The following is a 23,051-nucleotide window of genomic DNA, read 5'->3' as shown; positions in this document are numbered from 1 at the left end:
TCTCCCTACCTGTGCAAGTTTTTTATGTTTTTTGTGTGTATTTTTGCATGTTGTTCGTCTGTACCGGACTTCAATATCCACTACAACCGTATGGACTTACTGGAAATTGGTTTCCAGCAGAAAATGATGGTTTGTAGTGATTTCCATCGCATGCACAACATTCCAGATGAGATAGCGAGACCAGCGGGGTCTCAATACTCAAGTGACTTACCCATCCAATGAGGATTATTATTTTCTTGTTTACAAGATGCCACATCTGAGGGGGGCTGACAAATCCTGGATTTCTGTAAAGATAACTGTCCAGAGATTTATAAGCCCCTCCTAGAACTGCCACCTTATTGTGGTGGAGGGGTTTGTGTGCTTGAATGATCCTAGGAGCTATGTTGTCGGGGGCATTATGCCCCTGTCAGGGTTTCCCAAGGCAGACAGGTCCTAGGTGACAGGCCAGACTAAGAGCAGTTCACCAAAACCCCTATGGAGAAAAATCCGAGGACCGTGACGTCGCCCAGGATGACGCAGCCGGGGCCCCACCCTGGAGCCAGGCCCGGGGTTGGGGCTCGTATGCAAGCGCTTGGTGGCCGGGCCTTTGCCCATGGGGTCCGGCTGGGCTCAGCCCGAAGGGGTGACGTGGGCCCGACCTCCTGTGGGTTCACCACCCACAGAGGTAGCAGTAGGGGACTGGTGCAATGTGGATTGGGTGGCAGTCGAAGGCAGGGGCCTCGACGACCTGATCCCCAGACACAGCGGCTGGCTGTTGGGACATGGAATGTCACTTCGCTGGGGGGGGAAAGAGCCTGAGCTTGTGCGGGAGGTTGAGAGGTACCGGCTAAAGATAGTCGGGCTCACCTCCACGCACAGCTTGGGCTCTGGAACCCAGCTCCTTGAGAGGGGCTGGACTCTCCACTTCTCTGGAGTCGCCCGTGGAGCTCAGCCGCCATGTGTTGGAGTTTACCCCAGTGAACAAGAAGGTCGCCTCTCTGCGCCTTCGGATTGGGGAGAGGGCTCTTGCTGTTGTATGTGCCTACGGCCCAAATAGCAGTATAGAGTATCCGGCCTTCTTGGAGTCCCTGGGAGAGGTACTGAGGAGTGCTCAGAATGGGGACTCCATTGTGTTACTGGGGGACTTCAATGCTCACGTGGGAGATGACAGTGACACCTGGAGGGGCGTGGTTGGGAGGAACGGCCTCCCCGATCTGAACCCGAGTGGTGTTTTGTTATTGGACTTCTGTGCTAGTCACGGTTTGTCCATAATGAACACCATGTTCGAGCATAGGGGTGTCCATAAGTGCACGTGGCACCAGGACACCTTAGGTCGGAGGTCAATGATAGACTTTGTAGTCGTTTCATCTGATCTCCGGCCCTATGTCTTGGACACTCGGGTGAAGAGAGGAGCTGAGCTGTCAACTGATCACCACCTGGTGGTGAGTTGGATCCGCTGGCGGAGGAGGAAGCTGGACAGACCTGGCAGGCCCAAACGTATGGTGAGGGTCTGCTGGGAACGTCTGGCCGAGCACTCTGTTGGGGAGCTCTTTAACTCCCACCTCCGGGAGAGCTTTTCCCAGCTTCCGAGGGAGGCGGGGGACATGGAGTCTGAGTGGACCATGTTCTCTACCTCCATTGTGGACGCAGCTGTTCGGAGCTGTGGCCGCAAGGTCTCCGGTGCCTGTCGTGGCGGCAATCCCCGAACCCGGTGGTGGACACCAGAAGTAAGGGATGCCGTCAAGCTGAAGGAGTCCTATCGGGCCATGTTAACCTCCAGGACTCCCGAGGCAGCTGACGGGTATCGGCAGGCCAGGCGTGCTGCAGCTTGGGCAGTTGCGGAGGCAAAAACTTGGAACTGGGAGGAGTTCGGGGAGGCCATGGAGAAGGACTATCGGTCGGCCTCGAAGAAATTCTGGCAAACCGTCCGGCGCCTCAGGAGGGGGAAGCAGTACTCTGCCAACACTGTTTACAGTGCGGGTGGGGAGCTGTTGACCTCGACTGGGGACACTGTCGGGCGGTGGAAGGAATACTTTGAGGATCTCCTCAATCCCACCGTCATGTCTTCCACTGAGGAGACTGAGGCTGATGACTCAGAGGTGGACTCGTCCATTACCCAAGCCGAAGTCACTGAGGTGGTTTGCAAGCTCCTCGGTGGCAAGGCACCGGGGGTGGATGAGATCCGCCCTGAGTATCTCAAGTCTCTGGATGTTGTGGGGCTGTCTTGGTTGACACGCCTCTGCAACATCGCGTGGCGGTCAGGGACAGTGCCTCTGGAGTGGCAGACTGGGGTGGTGGTCCCTCTTTTTAAGAAAGGGGACCGGAGAGTGTGCTCCAATTATAGGGGAATCACGCTTCTCAGCCTCCCAGGGAAGGTTTACTCCAGGGTATTGGAGAGGAGAATTCGACCAATAGTCGAACCTCGGATCCAGGAGGAACAATGCGGTTTTCGTCCTGGTCGCGGAACACTGGACCAGCTCTATACCCTTCATAGGGTGCTCGAGGGTTCATGGGAGTTTGCCCAACCAGTCCACATGTGCTTTGTGGATCTGGAGAAGGCATTCGACCGTGTCCCCGTAGTATTCTGTGGGGGGTGCTTCGGGAGTATGGGGTTCGGGGCTCTTTGCTAAGGGCTGTCCAGTCCCTGTACCAGGGCTCGAAATTAACTTTTTTTCTTTGTGTCCCCCAGTGGTCCCGAATTCTGTGTTGTATTGTCCCGAATGGAAGCAATAGTGTCCCCATTTTTTTCCTCTCTGAAATAACCAGTGGTTAATATTATCATATGTAGTTACTGTTATATTTGTAACTATGCGATTTTGAACCCTTTATATCATTTTTACAATAAGTCACAAGACACAAGCGACACATCCTATACATCATCTACTTCAAAATTACAGTTATTGCATTTTCAGTTTATTAAACTTTGGCGATCTCACTGTATGAATAGATACCCGTTTATTTAAAGGGGCCAACTAGCTCATTCAGAAAATGTTTCAACTCCCTACATCTGCAGTACATTTTAGTTGAAAATAAGACCCCTTTTATGTTAATTTCATCTACTTATACCTTGAATATCTGTTGGCACTTATAAGGCCAACTTATAATTTTCACCATTACTGTTATCCATTTTTATGAACTTTCCGTTATCCATTACCGTTATCCATTTTTATAAACTTTCCGTTATCCATTTTATGAACTTTCGCTGCCGAACCGTGGGGGCAAATGTTAGCAACATCAACATAGTGCCAGGTCCGAGCCTAGCTGTGCTGCTGACTGACTAAACTTTCTGAACTAGAAAGACACCAATGCCGCTTTTCCACTACAAACGCGGCTGAGCTGTGCCGTGCTGAGTCGAGCTGAGTCGAGCTGAGCGGGGCTGTTGGAGTTGCATTTCGACTACAACCGCGCTGAACCGTGCTGGCTGGAAGTGGGTGGACACATTGGGTGGAGTTAGCGAAAGTGGGTGGACGTCACGTGATGTCGTTAAGCAGTGCAAACAGTGACATCAGTGACAGTGGCGGAACAAGTCAGAGCCGGGCCGGGGGCGGGGCAAATGACCGGGCCCTTTATTAAAGCTTATCATAACATCATTTTAGGCTACAAAATGTCCGCAACTGCGGTGTTTACCAATTTCAACACTACCGGGTGCAACTATGTTATTTAGTACATCAAGTCCTTCAAACGAACATGTAACTCAGAAACAAAAAACATTAGGATACTGTACATGGCTCATAATAAAACATCAATAGCCTATACTGCGCATATTATTTGAAGGGCATACGAATGAGCGCTCAGAGGTTGCAACGGTGACAGGAAGAGTCAGAAATAAAAAGAGGGCGGTGCAAACCTCACTGAATGCACTGTGTTTACCAATTTCAACACTACCGGGTGCAACTATGTTATTTTGTACATTAAGTCCTTCAAACGAACATGTAACTCAGAAACAAAAAAAACATTAGGCGACATACTGTACATGGCTCATAATAAAACATCAATAGCCTACTGCGCGCATTATTTGAAGGGCATACGACGAGCCTTGCGCTCCGCGAACTCGTCCACGATGCTCTGTATGTCACTGATTCAGTGATCTTTTAAGCAGTAGTCTCACGACCCGAATAGTAAACAATAAACATGGAGGACATGGTGTCGTTAGTGTTGCTGGTCTTGGTGCTGTGGCTTGTTGTCACCGACAACGCCAACAGATACTGGCAAGAGCATATAGATGAGGCGAGGCGCATAAGGCTTCAGAAATTCTCGCAATTCGTAATTCTTCTTCTTCCGGGTTTGCGGTGTTTACAGATCCCAGCGCGCTCGCGGGGCGTGTGTGGGCATGTGAGGACACGCCTCCTCACCAATCAGTGCACAGGGGAGTGTCTGCTCACGCCCCCAGCCCCACTCGGCACGGCTTGGCTCGCTTCAGCCCCACTCCAAAACGGTGCGAGTTTTAGGGGCTAAGCAGGGCTGAAACGAGCTGAGTCGTGCTGGTTTTTGGTAGTCGAAAAGCGAGCCGTGTCGGGCTGAAGTGAGCTGAAGCGAGCTGAAGTGAGCTGAAAAAGGGTAGTGGAAAAGGGCCACAAGAAAACTCACTTATTCTGTTGAACGGTATCTTCCGTCAATATCATCCACATCATTCCTGTTGTATTTTATAATGTGTCTAACAGTGTTCATTAAGTTCATTCAGTTGCTAGCGTTGCCTGCAGACCAGGCGATGACACTTTGGATCCTGAAGGTCCCGGAGACGTTATGTCTGGGCTTTCAGTTTCTTCCCCGCGGTCGGTCCGCTTCAACCACTTAAGCATTTTTGTTCTGGCAAGAGTCGGCGCAGCGTGTGCGGTAGCAATTCCATTCCAAGTCCATATAATGCGGACTCCGGCCGAAGATTCTAGAACAGAATGCGCTGCTCTGTAGCCTACAGATGCAGGTGCATCGAAAGTGTAGCTACTATGTATTTTTTGCTGTTAACGTTTTAAAATTAAAATTGACAAATTAGGTGAATGTCTACGTATGTGTTACGGCTTTGTAAATAATATTAATGTAGAACTTTTTTTCTAGATCTATTTTTTTCCATTGTCCCGGGATTGTCCCAGATATGATAATTTTGTGTCCCGATGACATTTTTTATGGTCCCCGGGACGTCGGGACACCGTTAGTTTCGAGCGCTGCCCTGTACGAACAGAGCAGGAGTCTGGTTCGCATTGCCGGCAGTAAGTCAGACCTGTTCCCAGTGCATGTTGGACTCCGGCAGGGCTGCCCTTTGTCACTGGTTCTATTCATAATTTTTATGGACAGAATTTCTAGGCTCAGCCAGGGGCCAGAAGGAATCCTGTTTGGGAACCACAGGATTTCATCTCTGCTTTTTGCGGATGATGTTGTCCTGGTGGCTTCTTCAAACCAGGACCTTCAGCATGCACTGGGGCGGTTTGCAGTCGAGTGTGAAGCGGCTGGGATGAGAATCAGCACCTCCAAGTCCGAGGCCATGGTTCTTGACCGGAAAAGGGTGGCTTGCCCTCTCCAGGTTGGTGGAGAAGTCCTGCCTCAAGTGGAGGAGTTTAAGTATCTCGGGATCTTGTTCACGAGTGAGGGAAGGATGGAGCGTGAGATCGACAGGCGGATCGGTGCAGCCTCCGCAGTGATGCGGTCGCTTTACCGGTCCGTCGTGGTGAAGAAGGAGCTGAGCCAAAAGGCGAAGCTCTCAATTTACCGGTCGATCTACGTTCCGACTCTCACCTATGGTCATGAGCTTTGGGTAATGACCAAAAGGACAAGATCGCGGATACAATGAGGCCAAAATGAGTTTCCTTCGCAGGGTGGCTGGGCGCTCCCTTAGAGATAGGGTGAGAAGCACAGTCACTCGGGAGGAGCTCGGAGTAGAGCCGCTGCTGCTCCACATCGAGAGGAATCAGCTGAGGTGGCTCAGGCATCTTTTTCGGATGCCTCCTGGACGCCTCCCTGGGGAGGTGTTCCAGGCATGTCCCCCCGGGAGGAGGCCCCGGGGAAGACCCAGGACACGCTGGAGGGACTATGTCTCTCGGCTGGCCTGGGAACGCCTCGGTGTTCTTCCCGAGGAGCTGGCCGAGGTGTCTGGGGAAAGGGAAGTTTGGGCTTCCCTGCTTAGACTGTTGCCTCCGCGACCCGGTCCCGGATAAAGCGGAAGAAGACGAGACGAGATTTATAAGCACGCAGTGCTTCACCACTGAACAGCGAGGGAAAGTTAATGAGGTAATTATACACATCTGGGTATTCCGCTGGCAGTTCAATATCCACTGACACGGTCGTGAAAACTACGTCCGGTAATCAATAAGGATCACTAATCTGTAGGTCGTTTATTTTAGACATATATCTAGTTATCTGTTCATTAGAAAAATGAGCCGTGTAGTCCGTTGGTTGAAATTGATCCATTTTGTACACGAGTGCAGCAATATTCAGCTGTGTTTTTTACCGACAAGATGGTGGCTGTTTACATTCCGGTCACGTGACTGCAAGAGGTCTATTGAGGCTTTGCACCATCATGTGACCCCATAGCAATGGTAATTACATCGCCATGACAGGGGACATGCTAGTAGTGCTTCATTCAGTTGAGTTAGTTATTGATCAGTAAGGGAAGGTTTTGCTGCATTTTTGGATGTGCAAATCATTTTGAACAAAAAGTCATCCGATTTTTTATTTACTTTACCAAAAGTAATTCATCATTAGGGGAAAAAAGAGAAATTTCTAAATGTAGAAGGGAAAAGGGGGGGGGCGCATTCAGCGGGAGTCGTTGTCAAATGGAGAGGTTAAAATCCCTATGGTATGCTCATTTAATTTCCATGAAGGTAAGAATTCAAAAAAATTATTTCACAACTGCAGCACAGTGCTCATTCTTATACCGTGAAGCGAACATGAGCAACATCACAGCAGCTCGGCAGAGCTGCTTTCACCGAGACTTAAAGTGCATTTACATTCAGGGATCCTTTGGAGCACATTGTGTGCATGCTTGGGACCCAGTCATTATGGGAAATACCTGATACTGATTTGAGCACAATCAGCATGTTGTTTTCACAGAGTCTTTGCAAGTATTCTGTCAAGGTATGCGGCGGTAGATGGGTCTAAGTGCAGGAAGAGTGTTTATTCGCAGGCGTGATATTTACAAAAACAAAGCGCAAATGAAACCAAAAGCAGAGTCATAAACATGGCAAGAAACAAATGTGACAGTGATAATGATAATACTTCCTAAAGCCTCTGTGTCCTTATATGTGCCTGCTGGTTGCGCTCAAATCAGCATCAGGTGTTTCCCATAATGACTGGCTCCCAATCGTGCACACAATGCGCTCTGAAGGATCCCCGAATGTAAATGCACTTTAAGTCTCAGTGAAAGGGGCTCTGCCGAGCCACTGTGTTGTTGCTCATGTTCACTTCACGGTATAAGAATGAGCACCACGCTGCAGTTGTGAAGTGATTTTTTTTTTTTAATTCTTACCTTCATGGAAATGAAGTGAGCATACCATAGGGCTTTTGATCTTTCCGTTCGACACCAAATCCTGCTGAATGTTTTTTCCCCCCACTTTCTCTTCTACATTTAGAAATCTCTATTTCCCCCCCAATGATGAATTACTTTTGTTAAATTAAAAAAATCTGATGTCTTTGTTTTGTTCAAAACGATTTACTCACCCCAAAATGCAGCAAAACCTTCCTATACTGATCAATAACAACTAACTCGGCTGAATGACACACTACAAGCATGCCCCCTGTCATGGCGGCATAGTTACTGTTGCTATGGGGTCACAGGATGGTGCAAAGCCTCTATAGGCAATTTAGAGTAGCCTGTTGACCTAAAAAGGATGGACTATATATTTCTGTAAAGCTGCTTTGTGACACTATACATAGTTAAAAGCCTTGTACAAATAACCTTCACAATTCAATTCAGTTTTATTATTTTAATATAGCAAGAGGCCAAAATATTCAGAAAACAAGCCACTGATCATTTCCAGAATTGAGGTTCTAAAAATTTATACTGATGTGAAAGTGTGTAAAGGGCAGCACAGTGGTGCAGTAGTTAACACTGCTGCCTCAGAGCAAGAAGGTTCTGAGTTCAAACCTTGTGGCCAGGTGAGACCTTTCTGTGTGGAGTTTGCATGTTCTCTGCATGGGTTTCCTCCCATAGTCCAAAGACATGTATATTAGGTCAAATGGGTGCTCCAAGTTGCCCCTAGGTGTGAATGGTTATTTGTCTCTGTGTTTACCCTGCAATAAAATGGTGACCTGCCCAGGGTGTATCCTCAAAGTCAGCTGGGATTGGCTCCAGCTTCCTGGATGACTTGGAGCTTATTTTTCCTTGACATAAAAATGGAGAGTGACCATGTCAGTAAGGGTGAGCTCACATGCAAAGGCAAGAGAGAAATGAAAGAGGGAGGGGAGATTTGCAAGAGTGTGGGGATCTCTTTATGTAAAAGAATGTTGATTTTAAAGGCAGTTTACAGATTCCCAATCAGAACAGTTGAAACTATGCACAAACAGTAAGTAATCCTAGTATTTCCTTCCCAGATGTATGCCTTACTTGTGATGCTTGATTTTGTCACAAGGACAAGAGGAATACAGCTCAAGCTTCTGAAGTGATGAATGGCAGTGAGATAGCTTGCTAACAGCACCCCCTGGTGGGTTAGTTTATACAACAGTCTAGTTTAAAGGTACTGACTGCAAAGTCATCTGAATTTTTACTTTTTTTTTTTATCGTGCATGGCATTTTCCTATGTCTTGCAAGAACAATATCATGCGGATGAGATGTGATCATTTTGATATGCTGAGGGTCACTTTCCTCCATTTTGGGACTGAATATCCTACCTCTTGGAGCTAAACAGTATGGCCCTACCAAAATAGCCATGGAATTTGGTCACACCAAGATGGCGACGCACAGAAAACCTCAGGACTCTGCATCGACCACAGAGTGTTTTGATTTGCAGGTATGTAATTTGTGGTTGGCATTCATAGATCTGTGAAACAAAAGACGAATATGTCGTTTCTCTGTTATTGCTTTTATCTTATTGTTTCTTTCTCTGCAAGATCGAAACATTCGGTATACAGTGTTCTCCCCAGGATTAAAATAAAGCCCTAACTTTTGGGTAGGCGTAAGCCACCCTGTTCTGCCTGTAGGGTGGAGAGTATGTAGGTGCACAGGGGGAGAGTAAGAGAAGGGGGTTTCTCCCCTCTTGTTGCAGAGGTTCAGGGGTATTTTATGGTGGTATTGACACGGTCACTTTTTACTGTTAACATGGTTGAAAAGGTTGCTACAACAAGGAGGTCTGTGATGCTGTGGGCTGCAGCATGGGGCTCACATGAACAATAAATAAAGTCATCATCTGACAACAATGTAGTGTATAATAATGCTGTTTTATTTCCTGAATCACTGCCAGAACACCACTAACCAAAAGTTTAAATGAGTTCTGTTGCAGTTAGGAAAAAAATAGTAAGTTAAAAAAAAATAATAATATATATATATATATATATAATATTATATAATAATAATAATAATAATAATAATAATACCCCCTGCAGACTGCATTTACTGCACAAATGCCCTTTATACTTAGGCCTACTTAATACTTCAAACACTAAAAGCACCTTAGAATAAACATATTTGAGCAATAATACTGCTACTAGTACATGCAATTATTGTATTAATGTAATTATTGTACCATCCACCATTAGATAAAATTAAAATAAAATCTTACAATATTGTTTGAAAATCTAGAGCAAGATATTTTATTTTACAAAAAATAACACTTCAGATGTTGTTTTAACAATAATAAGCATCACTGTATAAATGATAGAATAGCTCTGTAAGTAGATGTCCTTGGGGTTGTTGAGACATGGAGGGCCGGGAATACCATCTAGCCCACAGTTCAGGTTGGAGTCCTTTGAGAGTAAATGCTTTGGCTTCTGCAACACTCTGTTCCCAAAAGCTGATGTTGGGAAAAAGTCTTTACACGAAGGTTTTCTTGCTTTTCTATTTTTTTTTTACCGTTCTTCCGTGTCAGGACTCTTTGGGAAAAAGAAGGTATATTACAACATGTAGCTAATGCTAGGCCACAAATCTGCACCATCACTCCAGTCATTTCGAGGAATTTTGCATGGATCATAACTGCTAATAAACTCTAATTTTCATGTATATCCATCCTTCACTTCTTTCTGACTAAGATTATCCAAGTAATCCAGTAGTAGAGCTTTTTTAGCTGTAGTTTTCTTTGGGCAACAGATACCGGACATCTTCGCTTGGCTTCAGTATGTGAACAGTATGTAAACAAAGATCGCTTGTCCCCCAGGCATAGGGTAGCGACGGTTGCTAAGGTAAATGTGACGTCAGTGCAAGGGTGCTCGCCTGCACACTGAAGCGTCATGGCACCAGTGCAGCAGCAAAGTGGTTGAGGGCGTTTGCTGTGATTGGGAATTTCCCAGGGGATTTCCGGTCTGTCCGAGTGCATCCTGGCAGCAAACCGGCCCAAAACACTGATTTTCCTTCAAAATATGCCCAAAACATCGCAAGGTAGAAATCTGATGTGATTTTTCAGCAAGTGTTAGAGCAAAAAAAAAGGCGTGCCGGCAAATTTAAAGCGTCAAGGCATGAAAAAAAAAAAAAAACACTCTGGGGAGAATACTGGTGTATAACTCCATACTCAGACTAACCAATCCAAGACAAGCGCTGCAGATTTTTCATCGGATTTTGCACCTGTTTCATCCTTCAGTCAATTCCAGCAGTTGATTGGTCCCTTCACAGAAATTCTTGCAGACAACCTTATGGTTTCCATCGCTTTTTTGGTGCACTTTCTAGCTGATTCGCCATCATATTTTCTATTTCTTTTCCGCTGGCTCTTAGCTGGTGGGAGAGCAGAGTTCACCATGTTTGTCCGTGCCAACTTCCATCCATCCATTATCTGTAGCCATTTATCCTGTACAGGGTCGCAGGCAAGCTGGAGCATATCCCAGCTGACTATGGGCGAGAGGCAGGGTACACCCTAGACAAGTTGCCAGACCATTGCAGGGCTAACACAGAGACAAACAACCATTCACACCTACGGTCAATTTAGAGCCACCAATTAGCCTAACCTGCATGTCGTTGGACTGTGGGGGAGACCGGAGCAAACCCACGCAGACACTGGGAAAACATGCAAACTCCACACAGAAAGGTCCCCACTGGCCGCTGGGCTTGAACCCAGGACCTTCTTGCTGTGAGGCGACAGTGCTAATCACTACACCACCGTGCCACCCCCATGCCGACTTGTTTTGGTTAAAAGTAGGTCAAACACACCCCATGGTGGTCATGTGATAATGTTGCTTACTTGCTTGAGCAATCTCTGGAATCGTAAAATGTGGAACGCATTTTATTTTGGCAAAACATTCATACATAGGATACACAATGTGCGCAGCAGCAAAACATCTCGAAACTCCAACAGCAACTGAAATGGAACATTTTTAACCAGAATTCAACTTTGCAGTCAGAACCTTCAAGGAAGTTATACCTCGTGTCCATTTCATAAGTTAGAGTGCTGGACTGAAGTAAAATACTGGAGATCAGACATCTTTGGTTCCAATTTTCCTTTAGCATTCAGACCTCTTTAGCTATTTGTTGAGCTGTAAAACAAATGCAGTGCGGGCAGAATAGACAGTGTAGTGTCTAGATGCTTTGTCTTCACACAGTTTTCAGATTGCTCTCTCATGAAGCAATGCAGTGCCATATTTAAAATGACTTGTCTGTCAATGAAGCACAGTTTGCTTCATTGTGTATGCACTTCTGGTGCAGTTCACTTGGCTTTATAACTCAATTTGAACATGTAAAAGCATACATGGAGTTGAGGTAAGCATGTCCAAATGACACACACACACACACACACACACACACACACACACACACACTCTACCTCATGGCAGTCCTGCATGAATCTCTGCAGCTCCCACTGATCTGTGAGTTTTCTGAGCCACTGCTGTGCCACATCACGGTTCTGATTCCCTCTGTCAATCAAACACAATTAAAGCACATTTTATTCCCCATTAGCAGTGTTCTGTTCTATTTTGCTACCCATAGCTGTTTAAAAAAAATTCATAATAATAATTAAAAAAAATTGCAGCTGTACAATTCTAACTTTTTTTTCCCATTTTATTTTCAATCATCGCAAACAATTCTTATGGAACACAAAGCCCCAAACTCCTTTTCTGTGTTCAGGGCTGCTACTGAAAACAGTTGTAAGTAGAAATGATAGGTGGGGGCAATAAGACGCCACAAAAATCACCAGTGTTGCATTTACAAATACCAGGCAATTTTTAATCAACATTTTTTTCACACTGTTCATCTCAGCTCTAAATGAGCTGAACATCATCTCTGTTATAGAAACAGACACAAAACACAGTGCGAGTCTCATCTATTCTACAATATTTCAGTAATTACAGAATTCTGCAAGAATTGTAAATTCTAAACTCTATTAATGTCTGGATTTAACTAGACATGAATATCACACTATCATTTTCCAGTACTGACTACAGCATATATAGTAAGTTAAACTACACTATCAGTAAACTAATGAAAAATAAGGTGTGCGTTTACACACCGTCTTATCCGAACATCTTCAAATGGAATTCTCCAGTGCAGGGGTCAGTGAGCAGACACATTTGGGACATAGTCGGCTCAAAATGACCCTGAAAATTAAACTCTACCATGGTAATATGATTTTTATAAAAAATTTGAGAAACTAAACCAAACATATAATATTTTTGCTAGAAAGCGGTTCTGGAAAGAAAAAGGAAAGCTATAGTTTGTATTATTCTATAGAGCTAATTTCTCACTCTTTATCACTTCTTCATTCAGTCAGGCAGACTGGAGTGTGCATGCGTCTTTGTTGTGTGTCTAAATGGGGCATTGTTTACAACGTACAGCATCTGATGGAGCAGCTGCCCTCTGTCAAGTACAGCAGTACAACAGAACAATATGTTTAAAAAAAAGGCTGTCAGAATTAATTCCATGGTTTAAATACTATTCAGAGTTACACAATATCTGAATATTGAGGCTATTTAATGTGTATCCCAAGTTGGCTAAGAAATGCAAAACCTACTCAAGGCTGGAGTGAGAAGTACTTTAGTACAAGCAATTGAAAAATAAATAAATAAATAAACCAAGTACCTAGCAGTCTCCAAACCAATAAACAAGTTTCTGGGAGGAAAAAACTAACTCATGAAGAAACATTACAAAAGAAAAGTAGCCATACAAGATCCTTGACGGAGTCTGACACCCAACAGTTTCAACCATAAATTCTAAGAATGAAGACAATTCATACTGTACTCATACAAAGACTAGATAATATGAGACCGTCAATGACAGCGTAGCTCACTCCAGCCCCGTGAGAAATCAAATCTGGGTAGAATTTATATGCACTCTAGGTACCCCTACCTTAATGGTAGAAAGAATCAAAATCGGTGAAGAATTAAGGGAGAAGAAGCAATTTGTGTGGAAACTGCTCATTAGTGCTTAATTACTCCACATCTTCATTATTAATTGCAATTATGCAAATTTGGGTAGAAGCTATATGCACCCCAGGCAGACTTACTTTCCTGCCAAATAATAATAATAAATAAATAAATAAATCGGTGAAGAATTGACAGAAGAAGCGATTTTTGTGAAATGTAGACGACGCTGGACAGACGACGGACAACACATGATGGCATAAGCTCACTGCCTGTCGGCCGGATGAGCTACCAACCCAGGTACTCCAAACTTCTGCAGTACCACCTACAACAAATGTCAAAGCACACAATCACAGGCCTTCTCCAAATCCACAAAACATACAGACTAGATGAGCATTCTTACATTACCCCGACAAAAGTAAAGAACTGGCCTGATGTTCCATAGCCTGGGTTGTTCCTCCAAAATTTTAGATTCAGCTATCAAATAAGGAGACTCCCCTATAATTGCAACACAACCACTGCATTGCCAAAAACAAACTAAAAAAAAAACCCACCATCCCAGTAGTTTGTCAGTCCAAAGGAACTGCCCCAGATCTCCATGCAACGCTGCTGAAGCAGTTAACCACACAGCCTGATCTTATTAAGTGCCTTCAACAATGTGACCTCAGCCACAGAGATGGACTCAAACATCAGGGATTTCATACTTTCTTCATTCTGATGTTTGATGTGAACATCAACTGAAGCTCTTGATTTGTATCTGCATGTTTTTTGGCATTGCACTGCTTGCTGCCACATGATTGGTTGATCAGATAACTGAATGAATGTGAAGGTGTTCCTAATAATGTGGACGAGTGTGTATATACAGCAGATGGCTGGTTTGAGAATTTCAGATACTGCTGATCTCCTGAGATTTTCACACAACAGTCTCTATTGTTTACACAGAATGGTACGCAGTGTTGTAGTCAAGTCACTGAACCTCGAGTCTGAGTCCAGTCTCAAGTCCCCAGTGTTCAAGTCGAAGTCATTAAAAAAATTGAGCTGAGTCCGAGTCGAGTCCAAGAACAAGACTCCCACCACACCATTTGACAATGGCTGTTTTAGTGCTATTAACATTAGTTTGTTCCTGAACACAATGTATGAACAGGTGAATGTGCATTCTCTTTGTCAGGGAGTGCGAAGTATTCTGTCAGAGATGGTTGGGAGACGGATGTAAGTGCAGAAGGATGTAAGTGCAGAAGGTGTGTTTATTAATACAAGTGAAGATAGGTAAACAATCCAGAACGGCAAGCAAAATCATAAAACAGTGAAACAAACAATAGGTCAAGTGAGGCACAAACAGGCTATCCTAGACTCGGCCGAATCAAAGATGAGAAACACAAAATCAGGGATCAAGAAACCAAACAAGGAAATAAGGCTTGGTAATGTGTCAGCAGCGCAACTCAATACTCCACAAAGTAAGTACATTTTCACAGTTTTAATATAGGCGTGCCAATTGTGCCTTAATCCTATGCAGATGAGAGTCATTTATGGCACACGCGAAAGAGTCTGCTTGGCGCGCACGCTGTCCAGAGTGTGCCTGAGAGTCTCTGATGCACGCGCCAAGGCACGCAGGTGTGACTCTTGCACGAAATTAGTACAAAAATTAACGTAGATATAAAGATCTTATGCCAAATTATTATGGCATGTTACAAACAAAAAAATCTGAGTTCTCGTCTCCAATTTACGAGTCCTAATGCAGTTAATGCATGAATCTGAGTCCAAGTCCGAGTCATCAGTGCTCAAGTCCAAGTTGAGTCACAAGTCCTTAAAATTAGGACATGAGTCAGACTCGAGTCCAAGTCCTGGACTAGAGTACTACAAGCCTGATTGTACAATAAACAAACAAACAAACAAACAAACAAACAAAAAAAAACCATCCTGTTTGCAGAGGGTCTGTAAACTGAAACACCTTGTTGAGAGAGATCAGAGTAGAATGTCCATACTGGTCTGAGCTGACAGGAAGTCTACAGTAGCTCAAATAAGCTATAACATGGGCTATAACATCAAGAACCACATCAGGTTTCATTCCTGTCTACCAAGAACAAGAATCTGACATCCTTGAGAACTGTCTAATTTGGGTAACCTGTGACCCTGCTAGCCTCAGATTACTGTTCTTGGCTAAATAAACATATGAATGAGCCCTGCTCATAGTAAAAAAAAAAAAAGGTTTATTCAAAATATTTACAGTCTGTAAAGCACAGCTTTGAACAAAAGCTTCAAGTAGCTTTCTTCAACTTCTCTAAAGTTACATTTAAGCATTTTTCAGAAAAATTTAACTTGTGTTAAAACTTTTAGATTAAGCACAGTACCTGTACTAAATGTCATAGTCCATCCATCAGTCCATCTATTCATCCATTATCTGTAACCACTTAACCTGTACAAGGTCGCAGGCAAGCTGGAGCCTATCCCAGCTAGCTATGGGCAAGAGGCGGGGACAAGTCACCAGGTCATCGCAGGGCCGACACTCAGAGACAAACAACCATTCACACCCACATTCACATCTACGGTCAATTTAGAGCCACCAATTAGCCTAACCTGCATGTCCTTTGGACTGTGGGGGAAACTGGAGCACCCAGAGGAAACCCACGCAGACATGGGAAGAACATGCAAACTCCACACAGAAAGGTCCCCATCGGCCACTGAGCTCAAACCCAGAACCTTCTTGCTGTGAGGTGACAGTGCTAATCACTACACCACTGTGTAAATGTGGCAGTGTACAATGGAAGTCTACTATTTGAACAATAGCTCATAACCTGAGTGGTTAAAATACTTAATGAGGTCTCTGATCATTTTTAGGTGTTTTGCATGAGGTATTTACAGGCATGTCTGACCTGGTAATGAGTAAATCCACCCGATCTCGGATGCGCTCAGAGTAGATGTTGTTCTGGCTGATAAGACTCTCTCCTGCCTCAATCACAGCTTTGATCCGGTGCAGATTGAGCTCCATCGCCATGCTGAACTCTTTGTGTTTCTTAATGGCTGCTTCTACTGTCTCCACTGTTGTAGGGAGCTCCACATGTGCCAATGAGGACTCCTAATGAGAAAATATAGAAAATAAATCTATTATACCTTCATCTAATTAATAAACCATATAAATAATCCTGATATGAATGGAGCCCTAAAGCCCTTCACCTGTTCAGGGAGTGCATTTAGACATGTGCAAATAATCAATTATACACTGTTAGACACATTTGAATATTCAACAAACATGATTTCTATTATTAAAAAGAAATTTAAAATTCAAAAGAATACTGCATACCTATACATCCTGAATAACCATACTTGCCATACTGCATCTTCAGCATTTGCAAGTATTTTGAATATGAGATTAATGGTAGGAAATAAAAACAAGAAAAAACATTGACAGTGTGGTTGTTAAAAGTTACATGTAAAACCACCCATTATCCATAACCGCTTATCCTGTGCAGGGTCATAGGCAAGCTGGAGTCCATCCCAGCTGACTATGGGCGAGAGGCAGGGTATGCCCTGGACAAGTCACCAGGTCATCGCAGGGCTGACACTCAGACAAACAACCATTCACAATCATATTCAAACCTATGGTCAATTTAGAGCCACCAATTAGCCTAACCTGCATGTCTTTGGACTGTGGGGGAAACCGGAGGAAACCCACAAAGACATGGGGAGAACATGCAAACTCCATATAGAAAGGCTCCTGTCGGCCACTGTGCTCAAACCCAGAACTTTCTTGCTGTGAGGCAACAGTGCTAACCACTACACGACCGTGCCACACAGTTACAAAAAGTATTCATCCTCCTTAGTGTTTGCCCTGTTTTGTCGCATTACAAGCTGGTATTAAAATGAACCATTTGATTTACACAACAGACCTACCACTTTAAAGGTGCACATTGTTTTTTTATTGTTGGGGGACAAGTAGCAAACCTTCACGTGGTGTCCCTCGTTAATCTGGCATCGCCAGAGACCAATTGCTACAACACACGAAGAGTGTAAAACTTCAGGGGTGGTAAAAGGATAGACCCTCAGCCCCGATCATGGCTTCTTTTAAAGTCTGCACCTTCAACGCAGAAGGAATGTCCCAAGACAAATCAGTCCTCCTGTTGCAAATGGACGTGGATTTTTTTGTGCCTCCAAGAGACCCACAAAAATGCCACACCCCCTAACATCCCAGGAATGGCTTTGATAATCCACCACCCGAGCCAGACTTATGGAAGTGCTATCTACGCTCGGGATTCATCCATCATTTCCCAGAGCAAGGATTGCACATTGAATGGGATCGAAATACTTCGCGTGGAAACTGAGAAAGTTACCTTAATCTTGGTGTATAAGCCACCACCGATCCCGTTTGAATGGCCCGCTAATTTTGACTTTGGTAATAAGGTTTTATTGGTTATTGGGGATTTCAATAGCCAAAATACCTTATGGGGCTACGACCATAATAACAATGATGGTGAAGCAGTCGAGGAATGGGCCCTAAACAACAACTTGACGCTACTCTACAGCGCAAAGGATAAACCATCTTTCTCTAGCACTAGATGGAAATGAGGGTACAACCCAGACCTCATCTTTGTATCCTAGCAACATCGTCACAACTTCGAAAAATCAGTTATGAGCCCCATACCAAGATCACAACACAGATCAATCTTGGACGAAGCTAAGCCCGTTTTACGACCAAGGGTTACCACCAAGCCCAGGATACGATAGAACTGGACGAAGTCCACGTCGCACTTGTTAGTGATGAGAGAAAGGTGCGATGGAAAGAAACCATAACCAGCACGGACTTAACTCACAATAGCAAGAAAGCGTGGAATATGATTAGGAAACTTGATTGCAACAAGGAGCCGCCAAGACGATCTGCTGCAGTGACACCAAACCAAGTCGCGAACCAGCTCTTGATGAATGGAAAACCCATCAACAAAGAAAGAGGATGTCTACAGAAGATGAAAAATGAAATGGCACGCGTCATGAACACCTGTGACGACCAATTCGAACCATTCACGATTGAAGAAGTAAATGCAGCTATAAAACAACTAAAGCCAGGAAAAGCTGCAGGACTTGATGGAATCCCTCCGGAGACTGTTCAGCACTTCGGGGGACAAACCAGGAACTGGCTTGTAAGCTTCTTCAACTCGTGTGCGACATCCTACACCATTCCCAAGATATGGCAAAAATCAAGGGTTGTTGCTCTTCTGAAACCAAAGAGCCCGAAGATCCTAAGAGTTATCACCCAATCTCACTATTGTGTGTACTCTATAAAGTATATGAGAGATTGTTATTGGAGCGAATAGCACCCTCGATTGAAGATCAATTAATCCCAGAACAAGCAGGGTTTCGACAAGGTAAGTCGTGCTGCAGGCAGGTTCTAAATCTCACGCAGTACATCGAAGATGGCTTCGAGGCTAAGAAGATCACTGGCGCTGTGTTTGTGGACCTGTCCGCAGCTTACGACACGGTGAAACATAGGTCATTGCTCATGAAGTTAGCCAAGACAGTAAGCAACATCCCAACTGTCCGAATCATAGAGTCTTTGTTGACAAACAGAAGATTCTTTGTCGAAATGGATGGAAGGAAGAGCCACTGGAGGAGCCAAAAGAACGGCCTACCACAGGGCTCTGTCCTATCCCCGATATTATTTAATATTTACACGAACGATCAGCCAGTCTTCAACAATGTCAGAAGATTTCTGTATGCTGATGATTTGTGTCTAGCGACTCAATCTGATAGTTTCAAGACTATCCAACAAAGGCTAACTGAAGCACTTGAGGCACTGACCAAATACTATACAAAATGGTCCCTGAATGCAAACCCAGGAAAGACTCAAGTTTGCACTTTCCACCTGAATAACAAGGAATCCAAGACCACCCTGGATATCAGATGGAACGGCAAGCTGCTTAAGAACACCAAGCACCCCGTTTACTTAGGAGTGACCTTGGACAGGACACTGTCATTCAAGGAACACATACTTAAGTTAAAGAAGAAGTTGTTTCTCCAGCAGAAACAACTTGCTGGCCAAAATGGGAAACTCTAACCGGGGAGCCGACGCCAACACCATCCAAACAACAGCTTTAGCACTGTGCTATTCAGTTGCTGAATACTGCGCTCCCATTTGGGCTAGGTCTGCACACGCCAACAAAGTAGACCCCTCACTGAATAGTGCATGCCGCACTATAACAGGAACCATGCGTGCAACCCCATTGCCAAGCTTGTATAGGCTGTCGGGCATTGCACCGCCCAACATACGACGAGAAGCTCTGTCTCGTGCAGAGCGGTTCAAGCAGGCCAACGATGAGCGCCATCCACTTCACCAGCACCAGGAAGTACCTCACCGTCTTGCCTCGCGCAAGAGCTTTGTCACCGTTGAACCTCTTGACCCTGCTCAGACATCAAATTTCCGTCTTGAAAGATGGAAAGACCTAGACGACGCCAATCTCAACGCAGCGCTTCCCGAACATCAACAGCAGTTTCCAACAGGAAGCTCTCTCAGTCGCAAGGACTGGGTGACATTGAACCAGGCAAGGAGTAAAGTGGGTAAAATGAAGAAGAACCTGGCACGTTGGGGTATTGCGACAGATGCAAGATGTCCCTGCGGCGAAGAACAGATGATGGACCACATCTTACGGGACTGTCCACTAGGTCCTCACTGCTCTGATGTGGACCTAAGAGATCGTCACCAACATCGCCATCTCCTGGATAAAGCACTATCGTGTCAAGATATGATGATGATGTTTTTTTTTATTGTGACACAAACAATAATTAAATTGAAAAAACAGAAATCTGGAGTGTGTATACTGTAGGTATTCAGCCCCCTCAAAGTCAATACTTTGTAGAGCCACCTTTTGCTGCAATTACACCTGCAAATCTCTTGGGGTATGTATCTATTAGCTTACCACATCTAGTCACTGGGATTTTTGCCCATTCCTCAAGGCAAAACTGCTCCAACTCCTTCAAGATAGATGGGTTGCGTTGGTGTACAGCAATCTTCAGGTTATGCCACAGATTCTCAGTTGGATTGAGGTCTGGGCTTTGATTAGGCCATTCCAAGACATTTAAATGTTTCCCTTTAAACCACTCCAGTGTAGCTTTAGCAGTATGTTTAGGGTCATTGTCCTGCTGGACTGTGAACCTTCATCCCACCCTCAAACCTCTCACTGACTCAAACAGGTTTTCCTCCAGAATTGTCCTGCATTTAGTTTAATCCATCTTTCCTTCAGTCCTGACCAGCTTTCCTGTCCCTGCAGATGAAAAACAACCCAACAGCATGATGCTGCCACCACTATGCTTCATTGTAGGGGTGGTGTTCTCAGGGTGTTGGGTTTGCACCACACATGGCATTTCCCATGATGGCCAAAAAGTTCAAATTTTGTCTCATTTGACCAGAGAATTTTTTTCCATGTGTTTGGGGAGTCTGCCACATGCTGTTGGGCAAACTCCAAATGTGTTTTCTTCAGCAATGGCTTTTTTCTGGCCACTCTTCCATAAAGCCCCACTCTGTGGAGTGTATGACTTAGTGTTCCTATGGATGGATATTCCCATCTCCATTGTGGATCTTTGCAGCTCCTTCAGTGTTACCTTTGGTGTCTTTGTTGCATCTCTGATTAATGCCCTCCTTGCCCGGTTTGTGAGTTTTGGTGGGTGGCCTTCTCTTATCAGGTTTGTAGTGGTGCCATGTTCTTTCCATCTTGCTATAATGGATTTAATTGTGCTCCCTGGGTTATTCAAAGTTTGGGATATTTTTTTCTAACCCAACCCTGATCTATACTTCTCCACAATTCTGTCTCTGACCTGTTTGGAGTGCTCCTTGGTTCTCATGTTGCTTGCTTAGTAGTGTTACAGAGTCAGGGTCTTTCAAGAACAGGTTGATTTATACAGACATCATGTGCCAGATCATGTGACACTTTGATTGCACATAGGTGGATCTTAATCAACTAATTATGTGACTTATGAAGTGAACTGGTTGGACCAGCTCTTATTTAGGGGCTTTATACTAAAGGGGGTGAATACCTATACACACTCCAGATTTCTGTTTTTTCATCTTAATTATTGTTTGTGTCACAATAAAAAAAAAATGTGCACCTTTAAAGTGGTAGGCATGCTGTGTAAATCAAATGGTGCTAACCCCCCCAAAAAATCCATTTTAATTCCAGCTTGTAATGCAACAAAACAGAACAAACACCAAGGGGGATGAATACTTTTGCAAGGCACTGTACATGTAAATACAACTATTAAAAGGTAGCTCATATTTATGTGTATAAGATTTTTTTTTCATGCAGACTAAATTTGACATTATATATGACTAATCTAATGACCCTGTCTAGCAAATGGCATTAATTTGCACAGGAAATCTCACTCTTTGCATGCAGGCAACTTCACAGCTAGTAAAATGAATTTGACTTGTTCATTTCAAATGTACTATTTATTAATTTACATATTTGTTTTGTTTATGGGCCTCATTTATCAATCTTTTCATGAAGGTGTATGTGTAAATGTTTGCACAAACATAAATTAACTAAAGGTTTCTACCTAATTGACAAAAGTTATTATTATTAAAATGACTGTCAGCCAGAATGCGCCAGTAGCAATGGGACGAGCCGGGATACGACACCCCATCCCAGCCGAGCTGAAAAGGAAACCAAGGGGCTGCAAAGCTGGAGCTAAGCTAAAGGCTAGGCTAGTGGACAACCGGCGGCACTACAAACCCTCCATTCCCTCCATTATCATGGGGAATGTGAACTCGCTGCCGAATAAAGTCGATGAGCTTTCCGCTCTGAACAACCAGCGGATTTACCGGGAGGGCAGCTTATTTATCTTTACGGAGACATGGCTGTACCTTGTACCGGATGCTAACGTGGACCTGCGGGGATTCACTGCTGTGAGAGCCGACAGACACTAACACGTGCGGGAAAAGCAAAGGTGGGGGACTCATCATTTATGTTAACAATCACTGGTGTAACCCGGGACATATCTCCGTAAAGACAGTTTTATGTTGCCCGAACTTGGAGCTGCTAGCCGTTAGCCTGTGGCCATATTATCTGCCGAGGGCGTTCAGTCACGTGATCACCATCTGTGTTTACATCCCTCCGAGGGCAGACGCAGCCGCTGCATGTGAGAGGATTCACTGTGTCACAGCAAGGCTGCAGACACAGCACCCTGAGGCATTTATCATCATTTCTGGGGACTTTAATCACGCTACTTTGGACCCTACTTTGGCTGCTTTTTACCAGGCTGTGGACTGTCCAACAAGGAACAACAGGACAATTAACTTGCTGTATGCTAATGTGAGGGATGCATACAGAGTCACACCCCTCCCCCCACTAGGGAAGTCTGACCACAACCTGGTTCTTCTACAGCCAAAGTACACCCCCCCTGGTTCAAAGGCAGCCTGCAACAACTAGCTCCATCAGGAGGTGGTCCCCTGAAATGGAAGATGCCCTCAGGGACTGTTATGACATCACGGACTGGGATGTGCTGCTTAGCCCACACTGTGAGGACATAGAGGGGTTGACACACTGTCTGAAGGATTACCTTAACTTCTGTGCAGACGTGGTCTCCCCCACTAAGACTGTACGGTGTTACCCTAATAACAAGCCATGGGTAACACAGGAAGTCAAAGCTGTCCTCAACAGGAAGAAGGCCGC

General features: G+C 44.6%; 1 protein-coding gene across 1 annotated transcript in view; it reads right to left on the bottom strand.

The window, feature by feature from the left end:
* Positions 1 to 23,051, bottom strand: part of LOC132887847 (spectrin beta chain, non-erythrocytic 4-like) — a 221,863-nt gene that overhangs the window by 122,473 nt on the left and 76,339 nt on the right. The window contains exons 16-17 of the mRNA XM_060923573.1: positions 16,272 to 16,474; positions 11,868 to 11,958 (exon numbers count right to left, since the gene is read on the bottom strand). Of these exons, the coding sequence (XP_060779556.1) occupies positions 11,868 to 11,958; positions 16,272 to 16,474 (294 nt within the window). The remainder of the gene's footprint in view (positions 1 to 11,867; positions 11,959 to 16,271; positions 16,475 to 23,051) is intronic.

The sequence above is a fragment of the Neoarius graeffei genome, chromosome 6, assembly GCF_027579695.1.
Source record: "Neoarius graeffei isolate fNeoGra1 chromosome 6, fNeoGra1.pri, whole genome shotgun sequence".
NCBI lineage: Eukaryota > Metazoa > Chordata > Actinopteri > Siluriformes > Ariidae > Neoarius > Neoarius graeffei.
Note: the sequence above shows the minus strand (reverse complement) of the source record. Positions and strands in the feature narration are given on the sequence as shown.